This window comes from Eptesicus fuscus, chromosome 21 (genome assembly GCF_027574615.1).
Source record: "Eptesicus fuscus isolate TK198812 chromosome 21, DD_ASM_mEF_20220401, whole genome shotgun sequence".
NCBI classification, from domain to species: Eukaryota; Metazoa; Chordata; class Mammalia; order Chiroptera; family Vespertilionidae; genus Eptesicus; species Eptesicus fuscus.
In genome coordinates, this window is record NC_072493.1 from 6,454,274 (window position 1) to 6,480,000 (window position 25,727).

A 25,727-nucleotide genomic window follows, 5' to 3' on the forward strand; every position below is an offset into this window, starting at 1 on the left:
GTGTAAGAGGCAGCCAATCGGTGTGTTTCTTTCACATCGATGCTCCCCTTTGTCTCCTCTCCCTCCCACTCGCTCTGAAAATTAATGGAAAAACATCCTCTGGTGAGAACTAACTAGCTAACTAGCTATATAAACAACAAACAAACGAAAGGAGTTGCCCTTAAAATTTTTTGTTGATGATATTCCTAGTTCACGCTCACCAATGCGGTACCGAGTCACCTTCTACCACCGTTTAGGCTCGGCTACAAGCATCTGTTTTTCTTCCCAGTTTCCAACACGAAATGTTAACCTATTTAATTTTCATCCATCCAATAAGTAAAATATACCGTGCATTCAAGGTGTGTCTCCCAGCGTTAGAGGTTGGATAATTTCCCACGTGCGCACTGGCTGTTCAGCTCTCCTCTCCTCTGTGTTGTGCTGGCCTGGTCTCTGTGCCCTTTTGGAATAAGTCCTTTGTCGTTTCCTGATGGTTTGCAGATGATGCTCATACATTCTACCTGTTAAGTGTTTACCCTTTAAACGTATTGCAGATATTTTTATTCTGAGGCTTAAGAAACAACGTTGTAGTGTCTGAGGGAAGCTGAGTGCAGTGGGATCTGCTAATTTGTTTCTTTGTGGCCAGACTAGTGGCCCGGTGCACTAAATTCGTGCACATTAAAAGGGAATTAATTAGAGGAAATATTTTAATATTGCTATTTGCCCTTTCTCTACAATTGAAGTGTCAGAGATGAAAGAAAATTAGAGAAATGTATATGAAAATCTCCCTCCTGTCAGAGTCTGGGGTGCACCATGGGACCCAGAATCAAGTCCCTGCCCACCCTTGTGCACCTCAAAATTTCGTGAGACCCAAACCCAGCCTGCCCCACCCCCCCGACAAGCCCCACAGGGCAGGGGGCACAGCCTCAGGCTCCCAGGCCCAGTGCTGGGCAGGGGGCTCTGCCTCAGGTCCCCCCCCCAGGACTCGAGGGCATGACAACAATTTGCATATTAGCTCTTTATTATATAGGATTTGCCTAAGAATGCTTTTTCCATCCCCAAACCATGTAAGAACTCTAGAATTTGCTCTTCTGTTTATAATACTTTGTATTGTTTTGAGTCTTTTTAAAAATATGTTTTTATTGATTACAGAGAGAGGAAGGCCTCCCCTCCCCCCACAGACCCCACACCCAGGGATGGAGCCGAATTTGGGGCCTGTGCCCTGACCCGGAATCAAACAGTGACCTCCGGGTTCATAGGTTGATGCTCAACCCCTGAGCCACGCTGGCAGACATTAGTTTGGGGTGATTATTTGGAGTTGGGTATATGATTCTTTTTCAAAACAATGGGCAGTTATTCCAATGGCGTTTATCAAATCAACACTCCATTACTACCTCCTCTTTCATTTCAAATGCTGTGTCATTTTGCTTTATTTTATTTCAGGTAGTTTCTGTCCCCCCTCGCAGGCCTCTCAGCCTTATGTCAATACCGCGCTGTTTGCCCGCGGCGTCCTAAGCCATAGTCAGGGATTTGCAGGCAGAGAGCTCCCGACGGCTCTTCTTACACGTGCTTTATTCTTGGCATTTACACTTCAGATGGACTTGAGAACATTAACAAGTCCATAACCAGGTCTACGTGGACGCTGTTTGGGGTCGCATCAAGGACGGGGATTAGTTTGGAGAGAATCACAGTCTGGCTGCCCCGAGTCATCGCATGTGATTTGCATCTTGGTTTGTAGAAATCCTTGCTGGGTCGTCAGCGAGAGCCGTTTGGCTTCCCCACATCGGCTCTTGTTAGGCTGCGTTCTAGACTCTGGTTTGGTTGTTCTGAAAGGAATCTATTGGCATGATCCCTCCTTCCCTTGAGGTTATTAGGCCAAAACCCAGGTGTGTAGCATTCGTGATGTGATTGCATTGGTTGTAAAGATATACCTGCGTGCGTGGTACCATGCACACCGTAAATCTTTGAGTATGATTGCCCGTCTAGTTCTCAGTCTCCACGGGTTGATGTCTTTTAGAGCTGGAGCCCTATTCTGATGACTTTGTATCTAACATCTGGCTCATAGTAACAGCTCACAACGCCTTTGCAAAATTAATGAGTGAATGAATGAATGAATGAATGAAATAAAGTGACATCAAAGGGCCTACACAGAGAGCACAACCATCTCCTCCCGAGTGAGTGGAGTATGGATTTCCTTACACTCTTTCTGCTTTGCTATATGTTTTTCTTACTTTTCTGAAAATGATCTTGTACTTAAAAAAAAAAAGAAAAAGAAAAAAGATGATTATCACTTGGAAAAAGAAGACAGCCGTAATGAAAGAAAGAGTACCTGAAGGTGCGGCTCATATATTATGTGTCAATTAAAAAAGCAGGTGAAAAATTGCCCGGCTGGTGTGACTCAGTGGTTGAGTGTTGACCCATGAGCCAGGAGGTCCAGGGTTCAATTCCCAGTCAGGGCTCATGCCTGGGTTGTGGGCTTCATCCCCAGTAGGGGGCGTGCAGGAGGCAGCCATTGATCTCTCTCTCTCATTGATGTTTCTATTTCTCTATCCCTCTCCCTTCCTCTCTCTAAAATCAATAAAATTAATTTTTTTAAAAAGGAGGAACAATATATAAAAAAGGAAAAATGGCCCTGACCGGTTTGGCTCAGTGGATGGAGCGTCGGCCTGTGGACTGAAGGGTCCCGGGTTCGATTCCGGTCAAGGGCATGTGCCTTGGTTGCGGGCACATCCCCAGTAGGGGGTGTGCAGGAGGCAGCTGATTGATGTTTCTCTCTCATTGATGTTTCTAGCTCTCTACCCCTCTCCCTTCCTCTCTGTAAAAAATCAATAAAATATATTTAAAAAAAGGGAAAAATGGGTGGTCCCTAAAAAATGGTCAGGGAGGGCGGTGACTCACCTCTCCGGATGCCTGGGTACCCCGATGTGGGCAGCTTGGTTGTGCTGTCTGTAAAATGGGGTCCTTCCCGCCTGCATTTGCCTCCTGTGAGGCCCAGGCCTCAGCACAGGCCCCGCCCAGGCGGGAGGAGTGGGGGAGCGACCAGGGGAAGAAATCCCTCAGGCCCTGAGGTTGCGGCCACATCATGATGATGGCCGTGATGACCAGGACACCCCCGGGGAGGGCGGCGGGAGCCCCTCAGGGCTGGGAGGCCACCAGGTCTAAGGCACGCAGCTGGCCAGGTGGACATTGGCCTGGTTTCCTCCAGAGAGCAGATGGCTGTGACCCCGGAGCCCCGGTTCGCGTGTAAACGATGCGCCACGGTACCGCCTGGCCACGCGTGTCGTTGAGGAGAGTGAAGCAGGAGCGAGAAAGACAAGTTAGAAAAACATGAGGGCACCGCTGGGCGATGTGCACGGGGACGTGTCATCCGTCAGGTTAACGCCGCTCACTCCGGAAAGGCGCACGGGGTAGCTATGTTTCTGTGCCAGAGATTAAAAAAGAGAAAAATCTTGGGTGTGACTATTATCAGGTGATGGAAAGAGAATACTGCGGTTCTCAGGAGGAGAGAGACGGGTCAGCAACCGGCCAGTCACCCCTGGCGCAGCGCTGGGCACACGCCCCAGGCGACCTGGCCACACAGAGACTGACCAGAAGGCCAGGTGGTGCTGGGAGCCAGGCTTCTCTCTGTGCAACGGGAAAGCTCCTGCTGCTTCTCACAGCGCTTCCTCTGGGCGCTGTCCCCCATGCTACGCTGGGGGCTGGACCAGTGCCACGCCCTCCATTGATTCTCCCCCTCCCCTTCCTCCCCTTGCACGTTGTTTTTTTTTTAAATATATTTTATTGATTCTTTACAGAGAGGAAGAGAGAGGGATAGAGAGTTAGAAACATCGATGAGAGAGAAACATCTATCAGCTGCCTCCTGCACACTCCCTACTGGGGATGTACCCGCAACCAAGGTACATGCCCTTGACCGGAATCGAACCTGGGACCTTTCAGTCCGCAGGCCGACGCTCTATCCACTGAGCCAAACTGGCTTCGGCTGCACGTTGTTTTTTATTAAGATATTTTTTTAAAGCAGGTTTAGGTTCACAGCTATATACATACACTGAGTGGCCAGATTATTATGATCTGTGAATGCATAATAATCTGGCCACTCAGTGTGTGTGTGTGTGTGTGTGTGTGTGTGTATTAGAGGCCCGGTGCATGAATTCGTGCATGGGTGGGGTCCGGCCAGCCTGGCCAGGGGGAGGGGACATGGGCGGTTGGCTGTCTGCTGGTGGAACTCCTGGTTGAGGGGACAATTTGCATATTAGCCTTTTATTATGTAGGATATACACTGAGTGGCCAGATTATTATGCATTCAGAGATCATAATAATCTGGCCACTCAATGTATATATTTTTTAATAAATATTTTTTATTGATTTCAGAGAGGAAGGGCATGTGCACAACCCTGGCATGTGCCCTGATTGGGAATGGAACCATGACCTTCTACTTCATAGGTCAACACTCAACCACTGAGCCACGCCAGCCGGGCCTTATGTGAATACTATCTAATAAAGAGGGAATATGCTAATTGACCATCACTCCATTACAAAGATGGCTGCACCCACAGCTGAGGCCAAGTTCCCATAAGGAGCCTTAACAAGCAATCAGCAGGGACCTGAGGCTACGCCCTCCCCTGCCCCTGTGAGGCTTGATAGGAGACCTCAGGTTGCATACCCCACCTGGCAGGGCTTGGCAGGGGACCTCAGGCCATGCCCCCCACCTAGTGGGGCTTGACAGGGGACCTCAAGGTGCACCCCAGTGCTGGGTCGGGGAACCCCAGGCTGCGCCCCCCCACCAGGTGGGGCTTGACAGGGGACTTCAGGCCGCACCCCTCACCCTAGCACCAGGCCGGGGGACCTCAGGCCACGCCCCCTGCCCCAGCACTGAGCCAGGGGACCTGAGGCTGCACCCCCCTGCCTGGCTGGGCTTGACAGGGGACCTCAGGCCATGCCCCCCACCCAGCGGGGCTTGACAGGGGACCTCAAGGTGCACCCCCAGTGCTGGGTCCGGAGAACTCAGGCCACGCCCCCCACCCAGCGGGGCTTGACGGGGGACCTGAGGCTGTGCCCCCCTCCCGGTGCTGGGCTGGGGGACCTGATGCTGCACCCCCCTGCCTGGCAGGGTTTGATGGAGGACCTCAAGCCATGCCCCCCACCCAGTGGGGCTTGACGGTGGACCTCAAGGCACACCCTCTGCCCTGGTATGGGCTGTGGGACCTCAGAACATGCCCCTCGTCCTGGCGCCGGGCCAGGGGACCTGAGGCTACACCCCCTGCCTAGCGGGGCTTGACAAGGGTGGGACTGGCCAGGTCTAGATATAGCCCAATGGGGGAGGCGGGCTGGCCGGGTCTGCATCTCACGCGATTTTGATGCGCATGTGGGTGGGCGGGGACTTGACTCTGGGTCCTGTGGTGCGCCCCAGACTCTGACAGGAGGAAGGTTTTCATATACATTTTACTAATTTTCTTTCATCTCTGACACTTCTGTTATAAAGGGCAAATAGCAATATTAAATTATTTCCTCTAATTAATCCCCTTTTAATGTGCACGAATTTCGTGCACTGGGCCACTAGTGTTTTAATAATTTATTTCAGTGGAAAATACATTCAAGTTTTACCTCCACTAAGAGCAAGACAGCTGTAAAGTAGGCATTCCCTACAATCACAGCTGTGTCCTCATGGCAGTCCCATCACTGGCGATGGGTCCAGCTGAGGTTGCTGGACAGGGCAGCTTCCCCAGGCCAGGCCACGGAAGCACCGCCCACGAGCTGTGGAAATACAGACGTCATGGTTCAGCAGGTCTGGAGGCGGGCCCAGGACTTAAAAAAATTCCACAAAATTTGAAATGTCTCTGGATATTGGATGATATTAAAGATTTATTTATTTATTATTATTATTATTATTATTTGTTAATCTCTGCTCCTATGAGTCTAACTGCTTCCGATTCCTCATGTAAGTAGGATCATGCAGTATTTGTCCTCCTGTGACATCGCATAACGTCCTCAAGGTTCACCTAGTGGTCACATGCCAGGGGCGAGGGTGGGGGTGGGAAGGGGGGAGCTGCTACTCACCAGGTACAAAGTTTCAATTATGCTAGTTAAGTTCTAGAGACCTGTTATGTAACATAGTTAACAGCATTGTGCCCTTCAATCTGTCAAGGCCGTAGGTCTCATGTTAAACATTCTTACCACAGTATCCCAATGGAATCATTGTAGCGACTTTTCTTAGGTTTGCTAATGATATTCTGGTTATATTTTCACAAAAAGTATTTACCCTTAGAGACATATGCTGAAGTAGTTACAAGTGGAATGATACAAAGTAGAGCATTTGCTGCAAATTAACTAGATGGGGAGGCTGTATGGAAGAAATTGGTCATGAGCGGATCATAGTTGAAGCTGAGCGATGGAAATGTAGAGTTTGTTACTGTGCTGTTCTACTGTGAAGAACATGTAAAAAGTGAGGTGCTGGTGGGTGCTTGAGAGGGGAGGGGCTTCTATGGATAGAATAGCAGGGAAGCCTGGTTATTTATTAACATATTTTTATTGATTTCAGAGAGAGGAAAGGAGAGGGAGAGATAGTAACATCAATGAGGAGAGAGAATCATGGGTTGCACACCCCATCCTGGGGATCAAGCCTTGCAACCTGGGCCTGTGCCCTGACCGGGAATCCAACCGTGACCTCCTGGTTCATAGGTTGATTCTCCACCACTGAGCCACGCAGGTGGGACAGAAGCCTGGCTATTTAAACCGAGTCCTGAGTGATGCAAAGGAGTTGGCCACGGGACGATCTGGAAGAAGTACTGCAGTCATCAATACACATGCAGATATAATTGCGCCTATGAATTCATGGAACAGGCACAGGAAAGATTTGAATTTGCTACCATTGAATGGCTGGCTGCTCGAGTGCGCGAGCTCAGCTCCGACCGCCAGATGCAGCACTAAACGCCCTGGGTCCGGAGAGGGACGTGGGCACGAGGCCAGGTGTGTGCCGCGGTCCCAGGAGCCCTCGCCGGGCGCGGACCCCGAAGAGAACCGAAAGCTTACCGAGGGTTCCGCGCAGCCCCGGCCAAGCCAGCCGCGCACCACGTGACCCAGGGGCGGGGCGAGGGCGGGCCGGCCGGCGCACTTCCCGGCGTGCCGCGCGGGGGGCGGGGGCGGGGCCAGAGGGAGTCGCCGCCTCTGGACGCCCGTTCCCTCGGCGGGGCCCCGGACAGCACCGCGCGTCCCTCCCCCCGGTCGGCCTGCAGCTCCAGGCGGCGGCGGCGGCGGCGGCATGCGCGTGTGAGATGCGGCGGCGGGCAGCCGGGACGCGGGCGGCGGAGCAGCGGACGGGCGCGGCTTCCTCAGCGCGGGGCGCGCGGTGCATGCGGCCGAGCACGCGGGCGCCGGGCAGCCGCCGGCCACGCCGCCTCCATAAACACTTGTTTAGGACTCGTTCGCCTCGCTGAGGCCCCGGGCGCCGCCATGGAGGCCCCGCCGGACCCCGCGCTCCTCGCCGCCGCCTCAGCCCCGGCCTCGGCCCCGCTGCGGGCCCCGGAGGTAGCGCGGCTCCGCCAGGAGCAGGAAAAGGTAACAGGCCGCGGCCCGGCCCGCGCGTCCGCCGGGCTGTGGGGGCGCCCGCTCCCCTCCCTCCGTCCCTGACTCCTGACCTCCGACCCCCGGCCGGCCCAGCCCTGCGCCCCGGGCCCGGCTAGCCCCCACCCCGCGCCCGGGACGCGCGCGGCCTCCAGGCCCCGAGGGAGACGGAAAGTGCCGGGAGAAACTTTTGTCACGTGCTCTTGTTGTCTTTTGTCTGCCGCCCTTTGACCTCCGAGGGGAGGGGGGCTGCGAAAGGTAACAGGCCGCCCCCCCGGCCCCCCCCCCCCCCCCTGCCCCGGTGTCACTGGTGCCTGAGCGCAGGGCGGGCTGGCGGAAGTGGTTGCCAAAAGGTGTCCCCGGCTCCGTCACATTGACCAGGTTTGTGACGGTGCCGCGTGCCCGCGGGGGTGTGGCCTGGGTCAGGGCAGAGGCTGTTGCTCAATTCTAACCGCAGCCGCCGCCACACGAAGCAGCCGGGCCGCGGCGAAGAGGGAAGGAAGCCCTGCATCTCCCAATGGGATTGATGGGAAGACGTGCACCCGACGGAAGACGTACAGCGGGACTGTTTTTTTTTTTTTTTTTAATTATATGTGTTTTTAAAAAATTGAACTTTAGAGTGAGTAAGGGAGCGAGAGAGAAACATCAGTGATGAGACAGAATCATCACCGGCTGCCTCTTGCACGCCCCACACTGTCCAGCAAGTGCCTGATGGGGAATCGAACCGTGACCTGGTTCACAGGTCGGATCTCAACAACTGGGCACCACCGGCGGGGCCAGCGTTACTCTGTTTCATCTCGGGTTTTTTCCCTTTGAATTCTGTACCATGCACTCTCCTGAAAGCTTGGAATTCTGACTTGGAAAAGCAGCTTTTAATTTACTGACAGTGTCCTGTTGGGAGAGAGCATCATGGTTCAAAGGGTGAGGAAGTTGTTGCAAAAACAATGAGAGAAACGCTAACCTTTTCTATTGAGCATTGCTGCATAGAAACCACAACGTCAGGCTTACAAAGATGAACAGGAGGTTCTCATAGGATCTAGAACAGCCCTGGTTTGTTTGGCCACCACCTGCCCTGGGAATTTTCCTGCCCTGTGCTGACGGCCTCCAGTATTGCGTGCTTCTGAGAGCCACCTTTCTTTAATGCTACATACTAGCGATTTTCAAAGGGTGTGCTGTGAGAAGTTTTAAAACGTGCAATACCTGACTATTTAGTCAGGGGCACTTAGATTGCCAAGTAATAAAATGACAACAGCCAGCACAGCAGTAGCTGTCTAGAATGAATGAATCAAGATGAATCTTTTTTGGGGGCAGGTGGGCACACAATGCACTATATTTTTTGGTGTGCCGCACGCAGAATTTCAGTAATTATGTGCCGTGAGATGAAAAAGGCCGAAAATCGCTGCTGTACACAACTGTTAGGTTTTAAACTGGGCTTTTTTTCGAGATGAGGGTTTAAACATTCAACAAGTTGGGCATGTTTAAGTTATAGGTCCATGGATCTTAATTTTTTTTGAAGAGAAAAATCAAAGAAGAAAGAAGAGACAGCGCTTTTTGAAACCAGTTTGTTCATTTTCGGCAAAACTTTTTGTTCTTTTAGAAAATGTGAGGCAGGCCCGGAAGGTGGTGCTCCCAGAATCACTTTGCCTCCGCCATAGAAATATGCCTGGTGCTCCCCGACATGTTTCCTCCCCTTGGGCCTGTTGGTCTTTCTCTGATGCCAGTGTGGTTGAAATGCGGGGGATGCGTTGGGGTGCTCGGAACAGCCCTTGGGTGTGGTGTGCAGTTACCTTTGGAAACTGCCTTTCAGGCCCAGTCCTGGGACCCGAGTAACTGTCTTCAGTGGACATCCACTCTGCTCCCAGGCTCCTCCTGTGTTTTGTTGATAAATAAGCACATACAGTAAGTATGTGCCTGTCTGTCATCGTAGGTTCAGTAACTCCCAGGCCATGATAAGGTCTCTGTGAATAGGCTCGACCAGTGGTCGGCAAACTCATCAGTCAGCAGAGCCAAATATCAACAGTACAACATTGACATTTCTTGTGAGAGCCACGTTTTTTAAACTTCTAACGCCACTTCTTCAAAATAGACTCGCCCAGGCCGTGGTATTTTGTGGAAGAGCCACACTCAAGGGGCTAAAGAGCCGCATGTGTCTCGCAAGCCGCAGTTTGCTGACCACGGGGATAGACCAAGCATGTCAAACTCAAAGGCTAACACGGGCTAAGTAAACAAGCTTTAAGTGTGTGTGGGCCACAATAACACAAAAGCTTCAATTTTCGTAGGAATGTAGGTTTATTTCGATGGAGGCATGCTGAATACAAAGGGCTGGAATAAATGAGTCATCGTTAACATAAAATAATAGAACATTTAAATAAAAATGAACATTTTTTCTTGAATATTAACTTACCACACACTGAATAACTACAAAATTAATAAGTATAATGCAAATAAACCTATTTTTCTTTTTCAATTTTAATTTTAAAAATATATTTTTATTGACTTCAGAAGAAAGGGAGAGAGATAGAACATTAGTGATGGGAGAGAATCATTGATCGGCTGCCTCCTACATGCCCCCCACTGGGGATGGAGGCTGAAACCTGGGCATGTTGATGGGAATCGAACCCGAGACCCTTCAGTCTGCAGGCCGAAGCTCTATCCACTGAGCCATACCAGCTAGGGCTGCCATTTTTTAACCTTTTACCTGTTTGCTGGCCAGGTACCTGGCACATGTTGGATTCCCCAAGAAATGTTTGGGGCACAAATGAGTAAACTTATCATACAAGCTTTCACTGCTTTCCTATTATATAAACTCCTGACACATTAAAATGGGAATGGTCTCAATTGTCCTCTTTGAGGATAGGTCTTAATCATCTTTGGATTTCAATCTGCTAGCACAATCTGGGTTTTTAGTTAGTGTGTGGGCCATTGTTCATTTCATTCCCTCTGTATGAGTTCTTCATTCAACCCCCACTTCAGCCAGACTCGGGACTTTGAAATCTTAGCTGTCCTTGAAGTACCAGCTCAAAAATGCCACACCTTCCTTGGTTACTCTAGCGAAAAGACCAATAGCTGATATTTTTTGTAAAGTTAAACCTAATTTTCTTGTTCTCCTAAAGCAAAATATTTCCTCTTGAGCACACCAAACAAATCAGTCCAAGACTAACGACATGGCTGCTAAAATATTCGATGCTAGTATTAGTGGAGAGAAATGGTATGCTTGTGCGTAAGGCGCATAAGGGAAATGAATGCAACACAATTATAGTAATCAGTCATTAGCAAACTTTGTAGTTCGTTACTAATGATATATAACAGGATATTAAAAAAAGTTACAAAATTTTTATTAAAACGTTTCTTGCAGACTGCAAAAATACTCATTGTGGGCCGTGAGTTTGACATGCTTGGGCTAGACTATTTGAAAGGGTCTGCTCAGAACAGGAGACCCAAAATATAGCTATCCTTTTTTTTAAAAAATAGGTTTTTAAACAACATTAAAAAAAATCCTCACCCAAGGACATGCATTTATTGATTTTACCACTATCCATTTCCAGAACTTTTTTTTTTATCTTGGGAAACTGAAACTACCCATGAATCAATTCCCTCTCCCCCTCCCTTCGGCAGCTGCCATTTTACTTTGTCTCTGTTTCTGTGAGTCTGACTGTCTAGCCGTCTTACATAAGTGGCGTCATACAGCATTTGTCCTTTTGTGACTGGCTTATTTCACTTAGCATAACATCCTCAACGTTTATTCATATCACAGACTACATATATCATGGTTCCCTTTTGTAGGCTGAATAATATTCCATTGTATGGAGATACCACATGTGGTTATTCATTCATCCATCGGTGGACAGGGTGGCTTCCGTTTTTTGACTGTTAGGAATAATGCTGCTGTGAACTTGACCTGCAGATCTCGCAGTCCCTGCCTGGACTTCTTTTGGGAATGTACCCAGAAGTGGAATTGCTGGGTCACATGTGCTCTGTGTCTGATTTTGTAGGAACCACCAATCTGTTTTCCACAGTGGCTCCGCCATGTTGCACTTACGTGGTTATTACTCTTATCGCTGTCCCCGTGGCTGCAACGTGATACCTCACTGTGGCTCTGTTTCACCTCCGTGGATGTTCTTTTTTCTCTGCCTTTTTAAGAACTTCCTTTGATTTAACCAAACACACTTTGCTGATGTGTTTTCTCCACTCTGATAACTTGTTCATGATACATTCTTTTTTACTGTGGTACATTAGTACTATACTTCATATATGTATTTGTTAGCACTAAATCTATATATGTATACTATACTTGCTATTCTTTTTTCTCACGAGGGGGTTTTTTCCCAGAGATCGCAACGTGCACTCTTTTACCCATCCCAGTGCCTGCATTATCACTCTGTGCGTTTGAATTCTGTGTGTTTTAAGCACTATGACATTTTATTATTTTAGGGGACCCACATTGATTTATCATTACCTTTTTTAAGAATACCTGTTCAGTCGCTCTTTAGTTCCGCCTGCATTTATATTGCTCCGAACAGTCCCTGTAGTATTTCTCTTCTCCCCAGGGTTATTGAGATGTGGCTGACCTGCGCCCGGTGTAAGTTTCAGTGGTTACACCGGAGCGAGGGCACCCTCTGGCTCTGTTCTGTGTACTCAGCATGGATGTTCGGTTACTTGCTCACACTTTAAGGTGTCACTCTCTTTTCATTTTTCGTTATTTTTGTTGACATCAGCTCCAGTTCGGCAGTGTATGTCCTCCCTGCTCCTGCCCGGCTGCTCAGAACTTGTCTCTTTTCTTTGGTTTATCAGGGTAACGGTGCTGAGTCTCGGTGCCTCCTCCGGTTTGTGTTTAGTCTGCAGTGAATGTTTCTTTTCTAGGGAGTCACAGGCATGTTAGACATAGTCCAGCCTGTGTAAAGGGACCGGGGTGAATGTGGGAACTGTGCGGGAGCCTGCGGGGGAAAGCTGGCTGAATGTCCAGGTGAGGTGAAGGGGATTGCTTTGATTCCATCCTGGCTATGTTTTTTGAATAAGAACCTCCCAAGTGCTTTAGCAAGTGGCTCTATATAATCGGAGTTAACTTTTGGTAGCAGCTTTGGCATTTTTGCCTTTTAGGATATTTAGAAAGTAAAGTTGTTTGAAAGCTTTATACAGAAGCCCCAGTTTATTGCAGTTTCGTGCTGCTTATTGAATTTTTTTTTTTCTGTTAGGAACCTGTGGTCAGTTCCTCTCTTCTTTACAAAGAAGTCAATTCCTCCCTTCTTTACAAAGAAGTCTCCCTAAAAGGCTGGCAATGTTTTACTGACTTGTTGAAGCGCACTTCTTAGGTGCCGTGGTGATGACATTTGTACGCCCACTTAATTAACCGACAGAACGTCCTTCACAAATGGAGCTGTCAGGTAGCGGTACATGCCCAGTCTCAGCTTAGCCACCAGGTCCTTTTTCCTTTCTGACTCAGTGGCTCTAAAACCCAGCGTTGTAGGATGTGGCCCGATGGCAGGCTAGCAGGAGCAAGCCCTTAGGACTGTGCTTGGTGCCGTCCTCCGGCTGTTTCACCCGCAGCCATTGCAGGCGGAACCCGAAGTTGCAATACAGGGAGACAGGAGGGAAGGGAAGCGGTTCCAGCGACTGAGGCACATTGCCCCTTCCTCCGGCCTTCTACTCCAGGCCACTTGCAATGTGGCTCGTATTCACAAGGGGACGCACAGCTGATGCCCCTGTGGACTGGTACCAGCCAATAGCACAGGGGAAATGAGTGGAGACCTTACCCACGTGGAACCAGGCCTGCCTGCCTGTCTGTCTTCCTAAAGTGAGCAGAGGAATTCTTATTCCTGCATCCCGTATGCTTTATTGACTAAAACGGATCAAATACTCCTTAACCCTTGTAGCAGGATGTGCCTGTGTGTCAGCTGGACCCTGGCGTAAAGGAAAACCAGGTAGTTGGCTGGGCTGTGTGTCATTGTCATCCTGGACATGTAACTCGATTAGTGCCTTAAAAATACCATGCGATGTGATAGTGATTACAGGCTAGCCCACTGCCCTCTCCTCCAGCGCACGCGTGTGCACACACACACACACACACACACACACACACACGCATGCGCGCGCGCACACACACACACACACACACACACGCACGCGCGCGCGCACACACACACACACCACGCATGCACGTACACCACACACCACACGCATGCACGCACACGCCACACACACCACACGCACGCGCGCACACCCTGGGCTTGGGAAATTTGTTCATACTCAGTTGCTTGACCTGAAAGGGCCATGAGCTGAGTGAAGCATTGGAAGAAGGAAGGATGTTTATTGGTGGATTTTAGCTTTCTTGCTTTTACTGCCATTACTGTGGGCTTATGCAGGGAGGGCAGGAGCAGCAGATGAGTCTGAGAGAGAGAGAGAGAGAGAGAGAGAGAGAGAGAGAGAGAGAGAGAGATAGGTATGCAGACAGCTGCTTTCTTGTGGAAGCTGTCCCACAGTGAGTGTGGGCTTTGGGATTTGGTAGACCCGGCTTTAAAACCCGTTTTAAAACCCGTTTCCCTCTTAGCAGTCCTTGGCAGTTGTATGTTGGGTGCGTTACTTCACTGCCGAGCACAGGTGCCCGCTCTTAAGGAGAGGTGCAAGGACACCTACTGAACTGCCTGCAGCTGGGTTTAGGAGGTGACGTCTTGGCGAAACTCGGTTAGTCTTGCTCTTGGGGTAGGGAGGGCAGTTTTGAGTTAGGCAGGGTGCCATGTGACTGGGGTGTTGGCAAAGACTCTTAAGGAGAGAGAGAGGGAGGGAGGGAGGGAGGGGGGTAAAAAGCGGTAGGTCAGTCCTAGCCGGCTCCTTTACTGTGGACCTAGTGCTCTCTACCACACGTACGTATTTTACTTACAATTCCTGGCTGTGAGTGCAGTTATATTACAGAATTTACTGGGTCAATTATTTTAATTGTTGAAGCCTGCTGACCAATTCTTTTTCTAAAAATGGTTCAATAAGATTTTCTTTCTTTAGGAGTAACAGTTCCATGCTTTGGCAGGTTTAACTTAAAGAACTGGAATTGGCTCACGTTCCTCGATAGCCATCTTACTTTTTCAAAAAAGCTTGTGTGAAGGACCACAAAGTAATGAAATGTTTCTTGTTGTTTTCCCCCAAGAGTTGTTTATAGGACCAGGCTCACTCTCTTATAGTTAAAGGAATTAACCTGAGTTCATTTTCAGAGGGAATAAGATTATTTGGAATTACTTAACAGAAAAATGTTAAAGGTCACAGAAGATAGTCTACTGGAGGCCTCCAGGAAGCCTTTTTAATTAGTAAATATGTAAATTTGGTTTGTTTTTTAACCCAGGTAGACTCGTTTGAATCATAAAATTTTCTTCTTTCTAAAATTTTCCTTCACAGCGAAGTTGTAGAAATTAAAGAAACAGCAACTTGCTGTAAGGAGGACAACTACAGGTATCTCAGAATGTAAACACAGCTGCCTGGGTTCAAGTGTCTGTTGGAGCCATGGACGCTGAGCCCTGGAGCAAAGACAACTGGACGTGCCGTGGGAGCTGCTGTCTCCCTGCGTGCCTCCTCCTCCTTTCCCTCTATTGCGTTGGTTCTCACAATATCTGGCCTGTGTTTGGATGGCGCCCAGCTGCAGCCTCTGTTCTGAACCCTCCCCGGAACCTGCAGACGCGTGACTGTAAGACCGTCTTTTTGGCAGTGAGCATTTCCCTTGTAAATTACGAAATAGATTTGTTGTTGTTGTTGTTGTCTTCTTGAAATCTGTTCCTGGGAAACTATTTTTAGGAAAGAGAAGGGACCAGGGGAGGGGGGCTGGGGAAGGATAGCTGGAACCTAGTGGGGAGCAGAGGGGGGGATGGCAAGAAGACAGGCCATCCTACCGCGGACTTGTTTTTTAAGCATAAAAAGCGTATGTGCCAAATTTACATATTTACTAATTAAAAAGGCTTCCTGGAGGCCTCCAGTAGACTATCTTCTGTGACCTTTAACACCGTCACTAATGGATATTGCATAGAACATTTCATCGAAGGCCCTTTAAATAATGTAGGTGATTATGAATATGTAACTAGTTAATATGCAGCCGCGGCAGGTTACCGCGTGGAGGTTAATGAAGCCCCTGCGCGGTGGTTCGCAGGGCTTTCTCCTCTGCTTCTGGCTCCCTTCATGCGTGGAGACCGGCGTCGGGCCGGAGAGAGGGTCTCATCTTTTAATGGGGTTGTTCAGTAGGAACTTTATCAGAGGGTTTCATGCAGATGGTTTTCTTTTACAGTTTACATGGAGTTCTGTTTGTGTCTTTTACAAGGACGGCCAGATCAGAGACAGTAGGGTGGACTGGAGTCACTTTGGCCGGTCCCTCTAGGGGCGTGTCGGCGATGTCAGTGCCGCTGTTCAGTGTGGCTCAGTGAGTGCTACTCCGAGGTCCTCGTCCCACAGTGGCCCTCCTGTGCTGAGTGAATGTGGGGCGTGGTTGGGATCTGATCACAGCATGCATTTTGTGCAGGATTACTGCCCTAGTATTTAAAATGTCCCAAAGGAGGACAGTTATTTCAGGAATTAAATGTTAGAGAGGTTTAGTGACAACGCCCCTCCCCCCCTTTCTTGTGATTTCTGGGTAAAGCATTAAGCATACAGACAGACAGTTATCGGTATTCAGAACGGTGAACCAGAGCAGTGGGTTTCAAACCAGATAAAGCACCCTGGCCAGTGGCTCAGTTGGTAGGAGCGTCGTCCCATACACCAAGGTTGTGGCTTCATACCCGTCGGGGCACACACTTAGCTTGCGGGTGCTATCCTGGTTGGGGTGCATATAGGAGGCAACTGATGGATGTTTCTCTCTCTCTCTCTCTCTCTCTCTCTCTCTCTTACCCTTCCTTCCTCTCTTAAAAAAAAAAAATCAATAATAAAAAACCCAAACATATCCTCGGGTGAGGATTCAAACAAAACAAAACAAAACCCCAGATAATTCTATTTTTTTTTTTCATGTGGCTTTGTATTGAGCCTTTTGGCTTTTATTCCGTAGTTTCTTTGTCTCTAAAATGGTGCTACAGTATTTGAAATTTTTAAAACGTTTATTAATGGGCCATGTAAAAGCAAGTGATTAGTAATCTTTGGAAACAGTGTTGCTTTTCAGTTGCCATTTAAGTGTCTTCCCCCTTTATTGGCTGGTGTTCTTCCCGGTGTTCTGAGCATTGTGGGAATCTACTGAAATGCCGCCGAGGGAAACAAACAACTTTTGTCATTAATTTGACTGTTTTCATATTATAGGCTCAACTGGCTGTGAGGTGCTTACACTTTTATCATAATTCTCAGGGGGAACAAATGGGCTGTTCAGAGCATCTCTTTATCCCAAGTATTTCCCTTTGAAAATGTAGTAGAAAAATATCACCGAACTCATTTTTAATGCGTCAGAATAAAAATCACAGGTGAGAACATTTGGAGATATACTGACAAAATAAAATATTTTCACTACTGTCATTTTTTTTAACTGATGAAACGTGGATGTTACATTAGCTTTTTTGTTATTTGTAACATTTGTGTATCCTACAAAATATGTAACATTGAAAGCAGGTCTGTAGATTGTACAAAATACTCGTTATCTTATATCATGTGTCATCTCACTGTTAGGAAGCGGGCTTTGCACCGAGCCCGAGCCGGGAAGCTGCAATTTGTTCTGCGGTTATCAGCCCGCATTAGAGGGCTGTGATAAAGTGTGCTGCTTAGGAACCAGCGCTCACGTCTCGGTGCGCGTGACACATAAAGATGGGGCCGGAGGTGCTGTGGAATCTGTAAAGCCCGCTCGTGTTGCGACGCGCTGATTTTGTAGCTCTGTGCCATGTCCTGTTTTTCATGAGGAGTTATCTGTTTCCATGACAGGTGGTCACGGGCTGCCGAGAGAGGATCCAGCACTGGTGAGTGAAGGATGCTTTTATCACTTTTCTGAAACACTGTCGGCCACCCTTCCATATTTAAGTAGAGTGTGCCCTGTTTTTTGGGAGCCCGTAATTGAATTCTGCTAGTACTCCATGTTGAATGCCTTGGCCACTAATTATATCGTCTGTCACTGTTTGCTGACTTACATGTTCCCTGATTTCCTGAAGTGTCACCATTTGTGTTTATTCTAAGGGCCTCCTTTTCTCCTTTTTGTTCTTTAGTGTTAGAATAACATTATTATGAAGTGGAGACAGACATTTTTGAACTAGACTAATCATAGCTCTACTTGGGAATATTTTTAATATGTATACCGGGATAATAATTGGATCAGCTGTTTGATCAGGGTGGAAATGTGCACGTTTCCTGAAGTTTGAGCCTCTGAGCAACTGCAGTGGGCGAGCTATCCTGTCTGCTCAGTGCCGATTCTGAGTTCATAGACGGCGCTTGGTGCGCAGCCCCTCCTCTGTCTTCTGAGGACACTCAGCTAGGAGTGTGCAGCCCAGCTGCTGACTCACAGATGTGCGCTGTGCATCCGCTGTGTGCGCTGCGTGCGCACGGAGGTAACTGGGAGACCGCAGGCCGCCTGCTTCTTGCCTGCGGGGTGAGTGCAGGAGCGCCGACTGCCCTCGGCACTGGGACTGAATCCTTGCTCAGACACCATCAAGCACAGAACATTTTAAGTTTATTTTGAGAGGCTTTTTCTTCATGCCTGAAAGACCTCCGAGGAAATGGTTCCTAGTTAGTGTTTCAGGTGCTGTTTGGCTGCAGGCAGGGTGGGAGCGGAGTCTGCGCTCTGCTCCTCCCCGCGCTGCGCTCCGACCGCTCCCGATTCCGGCTACGGCACGTGGATCACCTGTGAAGAAACCCAGCGCTTCTGCATGTCCAGTAAAGGCCTGTCGTGCAGCACCCCCGGGGCAGGCCTGTCAGCGCTCCTGCGGTGGGCCATTCGCTGTCATCACACGTCCGTCTAGGTTAAAGCTCGGAGTGCAGGCCCCCGGCCAGAGAATTAATCCCTGCCCCCCCTCCCCCTGCTAATTTGGTCAAAGTGAACCATTTACCGTTTTACAGATGATTCCTAGAGGAAGTCTTATTAGTGTTGGCTTCTCTCTCGGTTGATTTTAATGAGGAAATCAGGAAATGAGTGAAGGGTTGGATTCAGTGAGAACAGGTACTGATTTGCACCCGAGGGTGACTCACCACCTGCTCTGGTGCTGGTGGAGGTGGAGACTTCTTCAGGGCGAGGGCGCTCTCCTGTCACACAGCACCTCGAGCTCACCTACAGGACGAGGTGTCTGAGTGGACGAAGGCCCGTGCACGGCTAGCTGTACGTAGCACCGTGGTTACAGGCACTGAGGCTGGTGAGCAAGGACGGACGGACATGGCATTTCGTTTGGGGCAGGTCCACGGGACTCAGTCTCAGTCTCCAGCTTTACAGAGCGCCCAACAGAGAGGCTTGACCAGTTCACCCCCACGTCGCTATCTGCCAGCGAGAGGGCACCTTATCTGTGCAGGAAAAGCCCTTATCCTGTTTCCAGTTAAATCTGCCTTTTCCTCTGAATCAGTTCTAATATGGCTCAGGAAACACACTTTCCTTCTGTTTTTTTTTTAAAGATATTTTATTGATTTTTAGAGAGGATGGGAGAGGGATAGAGAGTTAGAAACATCGATCAGCTGCCTCCTGCACACCTCCTACTGGGGATGTGCCCGCAACCAAGGTACATGCCCTTGACCGGAATCGAACCTGGGACCTTTCAGTCCGAAGGCCGACGCTCTTCCCACTGAGCCAAACCGGCTAGGGCCGTGGTTGGCAAACTGCGGCTCACGAGCCACATGCGGCTCTTTGGCCCCTTGAGTGTGTCTCTTCCACAAAATACCACGGCCTGGGTGAGTCTATTTTGAAGAAGTGGCATTAGAAGAAGTTTAAGTTGAAAAAATTTGGCTCTCAAAAGAAATTTCAGTCGTTGTCCTGTTGATATTTGGCTCTGTTGACTGATGAGTTTGCCGACCACTGGGCTAGGGCATCCTGTTTTTTTAAACGAGGATCTGTTATTGCTAGAATCTAAATGGCCAGTGAAGTCGCTAATTTGTTATCTGAGAAGCCGGGAACCAGTGTCTTCTCTGGAAAGCAGGGTTGCTGTTGGGGAGCACTGTGGCGTTCTTGGGGGTGGTCATCCCCTTCCTGCCACAGCAGGGATCCAGGGGCCGGTCGGATGCTGCTGCCGGACTGCGCGGCCTCCCTGGAGGCCCGCCCTGTCGGCACTGAGCAGGCATCAGTGTGTGGAGGGAGGCAGGAGGCAGGAGGCCTCGGAGGCTGGGCCGCGCTTCAGGGTGCCCCCACCTGCCTTCAGACACTGCTGCTCCTCATGCTGCTTAACCGGCTTCAGCCTCATCTGCGGTACAGTCGTGCAGCCGAGCCCCTTCTCGGTGGTGACACCGATGTAGCGAAGGAGCAGAGAGGGTGACGTAAAATGCACGTGATGTCTACTGACGCCCATGCTGGTTTGTGCACTTTCAAGGATTCTTCCGTGCAAGGGGCACAGTGAATATTCTGGGCTTCAGGGTCTGAATGGTGTGTAGCTTCCCTCCTCTCCTTTACCCCCAATTCTTGTAAACAACTGTTTCTCACTAGTTTCTTGCAAATCTTCCCAGGAATTGTTTGCATCTAAGCTAATGTTAGTGTGTGAGCATTTGCAAAATTGCTTCTCTAAAACATAACTGCTGGCGTACAATAGATTTAACAATGCGCCTGGGTGTGCAGGCATTGCACCAAGTTGGCGCTCATAGACGCTCGCTGTCCCATGTACTGCCCACGCAGCCCAGTCTCCAGAGCCCCTGCACGGCACATCTGGCTGTTCTGTCTGTCAGCACGGCCTGTTCCAGAAGGAGCTCTAATGGGAGAGATCTGGTTTCTCTCACCTGTGGTTTCTCATCTTCCTCCTTCCTCTTTGTGAGAGGAAAATGTTGATGAGTGACATTCACTACAGGAATATTTTAGGGTGAATAACATACATGTGAGAGCCCTTCGCCTTCTCTAGACCAGCTGAGGGAATGGTATTGACTGCGCCCCTGTTGCTTCAGGGGAGCCGAGGAGTAAACTGAAAGCGAGCCCGGTGCTGGTAGAGCAGTCATTTTAAAAAAAAATATATATTTTATTGATTTTTTACAGAGAGGAAGGGAGAGGGATAGAGAGTCAGAAACATCGATGAGAGAGAAACATTGATCAGCTGCCTCCTGCACGCCCCCCACTGGGGATGTGCCCGCAACCAAGGTACATGCCCTTGACCGGAATCGAACCCGGGACCCTTCAGTCCGCAGGCCGACGCTCTTATCCACTGAGCCAAACCGGTTTCGGCTAGAGCAGTCATTTTTATTATCTGGAGGGCGATGGTCTCGTGGCAATTTATCCCAATTTCAGTTTGACAACATCTACATGTTCTTTTTAAATTGCTTGCTGAATTGGTGAGTTTTGTCATTTTAAAGCATTGACAGACCCTTCTGCTTTAAGACATTTCAGTGCCCTGGTTTTGTCTGCAGCCAAGACCCTAGCGGGGCCCCTAGGAACCTAATCTCCAGGGAAAGGATGAGAACAGGCCCAGCGCAGGGCTGTGCTTGCAGTGGGCGTAGGCACTGAGGGGCTCCCAGGTGGAGGGGCTCCCAGGCCATCTCTGCTCCTACAAAGTCACGTCTTCGTTGTTCCATGTGAACTGCGAGGCAGCTCTGTTTTGATGGAACATGAAGCAGACGCCAGAGCCAGTGGAAATGCCTGTTGCTGACCTCTGCCTAATTTCTTCCAGCCCCCATGGGTTCTCCCACCTTAGTCACATGAGCGTGCCTAGATGAGGGGTGATGGCTCCCCACTTCTCAGCCCCACGCTTTCTGAGGAATGAGCCCCTAGTCAGATTTTATTGATGGTTTCACTCAGGAGCTTCCCTAACCCTCCTCCTTCCTCTTGCGTTTCTATTTCCCTCTACACATCACCATCTTCTTTAGTTTCCAGATTTTACTCAGGTCAGACCGCCTTCCTCCTCAGGAGACACCGATTCTCAATGCGAGTAGTGTTCTTCTGAAGCCAGAGTCCCCGGCGGCTCCCTCCCTGGGAAGTGTGTCGCGGAGTCATGCCATCGCGAAACTTTGTGAAGCGAAACTTTGTGAAAACAGGATTTGTAAATGAAAAAACATTTCCACCTTCAGATGGCCAAGACTAGGTTTCTGACGGGCTTGTGCGATGGCACAGAGCCTGCGGGAGGCGTTGATTTGTGTGTTGATTGAGTATTTGATGTTCTGTCAACAGGCAGCAGGTCGATGACGACTACAGCGCCCTGCAGGAGCGACTCGGCACCCTGCCTGATAAGCTGTCCTACAACATCATGGTGGGTTGCGTGTCCTCTGCGGGACCCTTGTTTCTGGTGGAGACACTGCCCATGGGAAGGAATAGTGTTCCTTTACCTCCGGGGTCAGTTCACAGATCACCAAGCTCAGACCTGCGTTAGAGGCTGCAACCATAGGGCTTGTCTGTTTCACTTCACACTCACACACCAATCGTAGTAATAGTGGGTCTTTTCTTCTTCCCCTTTTTTTCCAGACTTACATGAAATGATCACATTATGGTGACATACATGGCATAAATGTTAGCACAACATTTGACATATTTGGTGTGCAGGTTTACTGTGTCAGAAAAACTACAATTATGGCAGAAATATCGCGCTTAGTCGTTTCCTGTTAGCCAGAGCAGGAATAGACCGTAATGTTTTGTAATTCACAGAATTAAACCCTAGAACATTGATTTTATATAAAAAGGTACGCTAGTTTCTGTTTGAATGATCTTCATATTGACATAGTCATCTGTTCACGAGCCCTGGATTAGATTCCTTCATTGCATGAATGTTCTTCATGAAGACTCTTCTTAATTACACCAACCCAGGCTCTTTGTAACTGTGTTGTTGTCCATTCTACTGGCCTAAACATTTTATAAATTTTGTAGATTTGTTAAAACTATTTATTCATTCGTGCTTTGCAAAAATAAATAGTTATTTTATTGGAAATAATTTCGTTTTTTTTTAATCAAAGGTATTATATCATTACAAGTTTGTTTCATTTAAATTTATGAATGAACCAAGTATAACCCTTGGAGACAAAGCTAGTTTCTCTGAGAGCTGTATGTAAATGTGCCATCTTCCCCGGCGTTGCTTTATTAACCTAAAACAAACCCCTCTAGGCTTTCTGGTGGAACTTCAACGGAGTGTTACATTTCTGTGACGTTGACATTTTATTTTTCTTAGTGTACAGATAAAAAGACCTCAACGCAGAGCTTTTAGTGCTTAGTGTTTCATAAAATGTGTTTTTCAGTGTTCTTAATGCTGTTGTTTTATTTTTTAAATAGGTGCCCTTTGGCCCTTTCGCCTTCATGCCAGGAAAACTTGTCCACACTAACGAAGTCACTGTGTTACTTGGGGACAACTGGTTTGCCAAGTGTTCTGCAAAGCAGGCCGTGGGCTTAGTCGAGCACCGGAAAGGACGTATGTACCGATTATAAACGATGCTCTTTTGTTAGAGGGGTCACTGGGTGCCAAGCAGACGGGCTGTGTGTTACTGAAAGGATCTTCCGTGACCTCTGGGTGGGGCTGTCCAAAGAGGCAGTCGGAGAAGAACCAGCCTGTGGGAGAGGGAGCGGGACGATGGCACTTCTGGGTGGACTAGCACCCCATTAGCGTGTCTTTAGAAACGGCATCATGTAAATGTCACTATATGTGGTTTTGTAGGTAGAAGTTGGGAAGACATAAGAATTGGGGGCATTTTATAGTTTACTAGTGACCCGGTGCAGGGATTCATGCACATTGAAAGGAAATTAATTAGAAGGTGGCTGGCAGGGCAGGATTGGGCGAGATGGGCCAGACATGTCCTGGAGCCAATCTCCCACAGTCCCTCCCCGGTCAGCTGCACCTGGGGTGGCGCCGTGGCTCAAGGGCTCTGCGGAGTGAGCGGGGTCCCTCTGGCAGGTGGGGTCCCTCTGCCTGGCCTGCTGGGATCGGGCCGAAACTGGCTCTCTGACATCCCCTGAGGGGTCCTGGAGTGCGAGAGGGCACTCTGCACAGTTGCTGTCGTACAGGGTGTGGAACGCAAACGCAAGTGTGTAATAAACCAGATTCGTGGCCAACAGGGCCCCAGCAGCAACATAACCCACAGCCGAAGGTGGAATAGCGCAGCCCCACGAGGAATTGGGCTCCCTCCTCTCTGGTTTCGGGGTGCGTCACCTGAGAACCGCCACTGCCAAGTCACTGCAGCTCGGCAATTCCTGTGTTGAGTGCCTGCTGACCTGGTGGCACGTCATAGCGACTGGTCGGAGGGACACTTGGCATATCAGCCTTTTATATATATAGAATGTATAGGTAATTGGTTTGTTGTAGGCTCTCCCATTGACTTACGTTTGCTTTTAATACTTTACACAGAAGGAGTTAACTTTCTACTTACTGAACTGAGAGAAATACCCTCTTTTCACAGTAGAAACAATTCTTAAACATGTGTTTTTTGGTTTGGAAGAGTGATACTTTTATTTTACAGAAGACGCCAGGTGTGGAGGGTACCTAAAGTGCACCCGTGTCTTTGTTAAGTGGTTTGAGGTCTCTGCCTCATTGTATTGAGCTGTTCTTTAGTTTTGTTATCTGTGATACTATTTGTTGACACCAAATAGTAAGTGTGTTGTTTACACACACACACACACAATTTTGGAGTTGGGTGGGTTGAATTAAGTCCTAGCTTAGTTGCATTTTAAAATTAGGTTTACTAATCTATGTTCTTATTTCTATAGCAGTATACTTAAATTAGTAGTATAATATCACCCCTACCTGCTTTTAACCTTCTAGGTAAATGTGCATTTGAGAATATGTTTGTCAGGGTCCTTCTACATAAATGAGGTCATATAGATAGGAAACAGCTGAATTTTTCAACGATGAAATGCCTTCACTTATACGTGAGTTGGGTACTAGTTAGAGAACTCATTTACTCATTGAAATTCTGGGCTTTATATTTGGAGACTAATTGCAGATCACCGTGTATACGTTTATAAGTGATATGCATTTTGATCTTTTGTGACGCTGATGAGAATCTTACTGTTGGGCCTGTGGGAATTTCTGGCCATGATGCTTCCCTTGGCATTGCTGCATTAGAACAGCCGTGTGCATGCGTTCGAGGCGAGAGAAGGGCATGCTTCCCTCCCAAAGCCTTTCCTGATGGGGGAGTTTCCTGATGCGGTGGCTCTGCTCATAGGAAATCAGTTCAGAGTCTGTTCACGTTTTTCCATTTTGATTTTTATATGGATATTTCAGCAAAGAAATCTTTAGAATCAGGTATGACTTAATATATTAATGGGAGAATATTTTTAATAGAATAGAGCTCTAGAATACAGAAATATTTTTTGGTAAATCACTTTCCAATGTTTAAATATGGTTTTGAGAATGACCAAACATAATGACTTTTGGGATCAATATTTATCTAAGATAATTTTCAGAATATATTCATATAAATTATGTTTGAGAACCTATTATGAGAAGTTAATTATAAAAAAGTTGTTTTGTTCATACAGTTTTGTAATACTTAATAATACTGAAGAAAATGTTTAGGCATATTGTTGTACTTGACATTTGCTAAGAAAAGATACTTTATTTTTCTTAAGGCAGAAGAATATAACAAGTTAAACATACTTCTTCACTGTTGACAGGCATTTGGGGAAGGTGGAGGTCATTGCATGTTAAAAAAGTAGTCAAAATAAATTTAACACAGAAACAACAAAAGGATTCAGAGGAGGGGTTCTGAGGAAGATGGTTTCTGAGAGAGTGTCCTACCCTGTGCTCACATCTTGCAATTTTGCCATTTAACATCAACATGACCAGCTCTTTAACGTTCTTTTAATTTTTAAAATTATGAACGTGACATTGACTTTTCATTTGGTATACTGTTCGGTGAGTCAGAACACGTGTAAAGATTTGTTTAACCAGCACCACAGTCAGGACACAGAACAGGATACAGGACACAGGAGCACATAAAACCTCCCTCACCATCCTTTCTGTGCCTGCGTACACCTTCACCCCTCAGCCCTGAGAAATGGCGCACATCTTCATGAGACCCTTTCCTGGCGGGGAGGCCTCCTGCTGCTTCCAGCAGTCCCCCTGGCTTTGCCTTGCATAAGTTGGAGAATGTGCGTCTCCTTGGGTTTATTCTACTGGCGTTAATTGAGCCTTTTGGATTTGTAGATTCAAGTCTTTAGTCCAATTTGGGTATTT

General features: G+C 48.3%; 1 protein-coding gene across 3 annotated transcripts in view; it reads left to right on the forward strand.

The window, feature by feature from the left end:
- Nucleotides 1-7,103: 7,103 nt before the first annotated feature.
- The window catches only part of URI1 (URI1 prefoldin like chaperone), a 30,577-nt gene continuing 11,953 nt past the window's right edge, over nucleotides 7,104-25,727 (forward strand). Inside the window, exons 1-4 of one of the 3 annotated variants that reach the window (XM_054710435.1) lie at nucleotides 7,104-7,527; nucleotides 17,395-17,429; nucleotides 21,743-21,821; nucleotides 22,832-22,967. In XM_054710435.1, the coding sequence (XP_054566410.1) occupies nucleotides 7,423-7,527; nucleotides 17,395-17,429; nucleotides 21,743-21,821; nucleotides 22,832-22,967 (355 nt within the window). In that variant the 5' untranslated portion in view covers nucleotides 7,104-7,422. Of the gene's footprint in view, nucleotides 7,528-8,427; nucleotides 8,455-17,394; nucleotides 17,430-21,742; nucleotides 21,822-22,831; nucleotides 22,968-25,727 lie in introns of those variants that run through there. The other 2 variants (XM_054710436.1, XM_054710437.1) reach the window with 2 other exon arrangements.